Source organism: Halyomorpha halys, unplaced genomic scaffold (assembly GCF_000696795.3).
Source record: "Halyomorpha halys isolate HHAL.00 unplaced genomic scaffold, Hhal_1.1 Scaffold1261.1, whole genome shotgun sequence".
NCBI classification, from domain to species: domain Eukaryota; kingdom Metazoa; phylum Arthropoda; class Insecta; order Hemiptera; family Pentatomidae; genus Halyomorpha; species Halyomorpha halys.
The window spans coordinates 48,112-52,870 of record NW_027113948.1 but is presented as its reverse complement, the minus strand read 5'-3'; the positions used below and the strand labels follow the sequence as shown (position 1 = coordinate 52,870).

General features: G+C 27.8%; 1 protein-coding gene across 3 annotated transcripts in view; it reads right to left on the bottom strand.

The window, feature by feature from the left end:
- LOC106689025 (DNA-binding protein Ewg) overlaps positions 1-4,759 on the bottom strand; it is a 65,317-nt gene that overhangs the window by 18,400 nt on the left and 42,158 nt on the right. For 2 of the 3 annotated variants that reach the window (XM_067051184.1, XM_067051185.1), the window contains exons 8-10: positions 3,803-3,915; positions 2,408-2,599; positions 1,590-1,730 (exon numbers count right to left, since the gene is read on the bottom strand). In XM_067051184.1, the coding sequence (XP_066907285.1) occupies positions 1,590-1,730; positions 2,408-2,599; positions 3,803-3,915 (446 nt within the window). The remainder of the gene's footprint in view (positions 1-1,589; positions 1,731-2,407; positions 2,600-3,802; positions 3,916-4,759) is intronic. The other variant, XM_067051186.1, reaches the window with a different exon arrangement.

The following is a 4,759-nucleotide window of genomic DNA, read 5'->3' as shown; positions in this document are numbered from 1 at the left end:
AGCCCTGATGAAGACCTGAAACTCAGGTCGAAACGTCGGCATAAAATAAATAAATATGGTTTCGTTTATTTATGTTGTTCTTTGCTGACCGCACCTCCCGACAAACTTCTCCAATTAATAAGTGTATTTATATTTGATAATGAAAATTTGACCACCCACTGTGTTTAGAACAGGGGGTAACCTGTAGGATAGTCAGGTAGGGGATAAACAAAAAAGAAAATGTGCCTTTCACACATGTACAAAACTCAAAATTCATTGGAAAGTACATCAATATATTTCAGATGAATGGAAAAAGCGGTAAAAAAAACTCAAATGCGGTCAAAACAGCCCTGACGAAGCCCTGCAACGTGGGGCGAAACGTTGGCTCAATAAAAATAGTATACCCATTTACTATTTGAGTTTTTTTGACTGCACCCGGACCATATTCCATTCATCTATACACACAGTCAATCAACAATCTTCCAATATATCAATAATCTACCAGTATATCAATATATTTCCTTTATGTTTATACTCACAGATGCCTAGAATGCAATTTACTTGCAAGGAACTGTAGGTAGCATATTGTAGTAGTACACAACTTACTCATGCGATATGTAATATAAAATTGCAATATTTTTACATTCACAGGATCTTACTGAATAATTTAAGTCACCTAATTTGAAAATCTGTTGGGCCAGTTGCTCAGGCAACTGTTACAAAGCTTGGAACGAACAAACAGGACATATTTTAATACATTATTTTTCCAGTATTTTGTGCACAACAAAACTTTCATGGGATCTCATTGGATCATTTGAGTCATCTAACTTTGAAATAGGATGAACTATTCGCTCTAAAAAAGCATTATGAAGCCAAAGAGTAAGCCCATTTAATGCATAATTTTTCCAATATTTTGATCTCAACTTGTTTCAAAACATTAATGGGATCTCCTAAATTATTTGAGCTATCAAACTTGAAAATTGGTTGAATGGCTCATTCAATAATCATCATATATCAGCAAATGAGCTGGTTATGATACAATACTACACTTGCTTGTGGTTACATCGTAACAGAGAAGGATAAAAAGTCATGAATTTTAAGCTATTTGTTTAAATTATATTCCATATGATTGGTAATAAAAATATTAAATGCAAACTAGACCAATAAATAAATCATATTTCATATTAAGTCAGATCATCAGCATTCAAGTCAACAATCACCTGCAGTGCCAAACAGGCAGGATTTCTTCAAGTTTGTAGTAGTGATTATCATAGATGATAGTGATAAAAGACATAAGGGTTTGGTTTACAATCGTGCAAAACTAACATAATTATAATATTTGTCTCATCTTCTATATAGAAGGCACAATAAAAAAATAAAAAACATTAAATAGTGTAACTTTCTAATGGCATATGTCAATTGTAATTAAGTTAATAGCATAATAATTTGGCTATTATAAAGAAGTATATTGAAATATAGTTATTTAATCCTTCAAAACGTTTAATTAAAACAACAAAAGTTTAATTTATTTATATTTTTCTTAAAACTATTTTAAAAATATATCCCTTTTAAATATTTTTCCTGAAATAACTGCTAAAACAAAGACTTACAGTTGCAACACCTTGAACATGTGCAGTAGTACCATCTGGTAAAGTGATAATAGGATTATTTGGATCAACCTGAATTATGGAAACAGTTCCATCAGGATTACTAATTGTTTGTAAAACAGCTGGTGCATACTGGGTTGAAACCTGAAAATAAATAAATTTATAACAATGGTATAGTTACTAATACTCTATATAGAATATACCTAATAGAATGAGCTCATTAAAAAAAAAAAACATGCAAAATTTTGAGCAGGCAAGTTGATTTTAAGTTTATTCTCAGAATTGACAATTTAGCTAAATCTTAATTATAGAATTATTCATTTTAATATAAATAATTTTAGATACATAACGATTCAAAAGATTCCCAAAAATCAAAAAAATCACCTTTTGTATATATATAAGTTAAAAATATTAAATGTTATGCACAGTTTGGTTGAAAAAATAATACAATCATTGTGAAAATAAGTGAAATATATAAAATGAACTCATCACATCTATAATGGAAAGCATAGTAATGTGGTGAATCAGGCTCTGATAAAAGTCAGGAATGATGGTGGGCTCTGATAAATCAAGATTATTATAAATTTTGACTTATGTAATAAAAAAAACGGCTTAGGTTTTTTTTATTGTATGTTAACCTTGACTGATCCTGAAACTGATAATTATTTGATCAAAATTTGTTAAATCGTAATTTAAATGATAGGCAGAATATTTTATAAAATAAAAAAAAAATCCATCGTGCATTTTTAAATTTCATACTAAAATAACACCAATTTCAGCTATAAACAGGCAAGAGCCTAAAAGAAAATTTGGCAATAAACCTGCTGAGATTGTAATGGACTATGATTTGGATTATGTAGGCTGGATTTTTGGCTACTGTGAAATTTAAGAACTCCTACAGGTGATGGACTTTTTTCCTCTTCTTCTTCTGAGAAAGCAGGGAGTAAATCTTCTCTACCATGGTATTTGTAGCAATTAATAACAATCTGTCTCAGCGCGTGTGTCCAGGAAATCTGTAAATCAAATCAATCATTATTGAAACATATTTGATATATAAATTTTTAATCTAAATATTAATCAATAACATTAATTTTGCATGTTTTAACTTCATAGCACAAAAAATAAATAAGACTTAAGGTACAATAGATAAAAAGCAACGTTAAAAATTAAAAGAAGTTTTGTGTTAAGTGAGTTAGAAATATAAATAAGTTAAAAATTTATTTGTAGAAAAGCAAGATATTATTTTTCTATTAAATATTTCTTAGTAATGAGACATTTCATTTACAAAAATAAATTACTAATTGTTTTTCTTATTTTGTTCACTTACAATTTAGTAAGTTTTTTTTTTATACCAACGGAAAATAAAAATTTTATTTAAAGATGGTCAGAGTCAGACCTAGGTCCTTTGATTACATCTCCACCCATCACAAAAGCTCTGATAAAAACCTACATAGTGGGTTTAAACACCAGCAATCAATAAATAGTTCAAAACTCTTTGTGTTCTTCTTGACTGCAGCCCTCACCATTTCATTCGAATTCACTTATGGTCAATCATTTATACCTAATAAAAATTTAATATTTGATATTTTTAAACTATAGGGTGGTACATGAAAGGTTGTGTGATGCCTGTGCCACACCAGATTTTTACTATTTTATTTTGGACAAGTAGATATATTTCATTAACTTGTTTATAATTCTTATGAAGATCATTTATAATAAAAAATACAATAGGATATATTCTTACTCATCATTAAGTTCCAATTTTATATTTGTGAAATTTACACCTCATTAACAAATCCTTAAAGTAATAAACAAAATTCATTTTTCCTCTTAATTTTAAATATTTTTTATTGATCAGGATTGCTTACTTAATAGTTAATATTATTGATAGTTAATCAAGTAATAAATAGTATGATAAAATATAACTAATAAAAGACATTTAGATCAATTTAATATTATATATATGAATTTCAAAGTGAAAAACAAGAAAAAAAAATAAGTTAATAAAAGTTACTGATATTCTATCTTCGTTACCAAGAACTATTCATAAAAACTAAATGTTAATATTTTTAAATTTAATAATGTATAGATCACTCAAATAGAAAATTGTTAATCAAAACTATTTTTATTCTTTAATTTTTTGCATTTATTTTGACTTAATAATAATTAATATTTTTGAATACATCAACAAACAGAACTTGAAGATTCCAACAAACCTTTTGTTTTTCATCTTCTGATCGTGCATCCATTCTAACATTTGCCCATGGAAGCTCATAAGGCCACCAAGGTGGTCTTGTACTTTCTCTACCCCATCCTGGTTTACCACGTCCTATATTTTCAAATCACAAAATAATTTTAAAATGAAAAAATAATATAAATGTATAAGTTATTTTAATATGTTGAGCACCATGGGACCACCAGGCAAAAATTTTAAACTTTTCAGTAGGACCAACTTTTTTATAAAGTTATTTGTACAAAGTAAGGCAAATATTATATTAATATTAATAATTGTGTCATAAATGCTTGATTTATGGTTTACATTACTTTGATTGTTAGCAGTCCCATGAGCACTCCAGTCCCCAATAGAAGTTCTAATTAATATTTCTTAGGTCTAGTTATAGGACTAGAGGGGTCTCACACAAGTGCTTATTCCTATTGCTAAACAGTCTCTTGGCCAGCAATACAAGTGTTATCATAATATTCTGGTAGTTTGCTGGTACCGACTTTATATGGTACTATAAAAAATTTTTAAAAAGTAAAACTTTTCCGGATTTGCTTTTTAGGAAGTCTGATAAGTCAATTTTAATAAATTTTTTGAGGTTAAAACTTCCAATAAGTTGAATATATTTTATTCTATTTTTTTTTTGTTGTATAATGTTTCGGGACTACTGTCCCATATTCATGCACCTTAATAAACCTCATATTTGTCAAAATCATCAAATCATGTCATTTAAAAAAAATAGTTGAAAAAAATTAAAAACTTTTCATTTAGATAACTTTTCTTTTAGTGGTCTAATACTTCTTAAGTAAAGAAAATTAGTCAACTCCATCAATATTTCATAGCTATTTCTTTTCAAGGCATGATCTTCCCTAGTTTAAGATTTTGCCTAGAAAGGCCTTTTCTATGCAAAAATTATAAAACTAGTAATTATAGTAAATATAACTAGTAATAT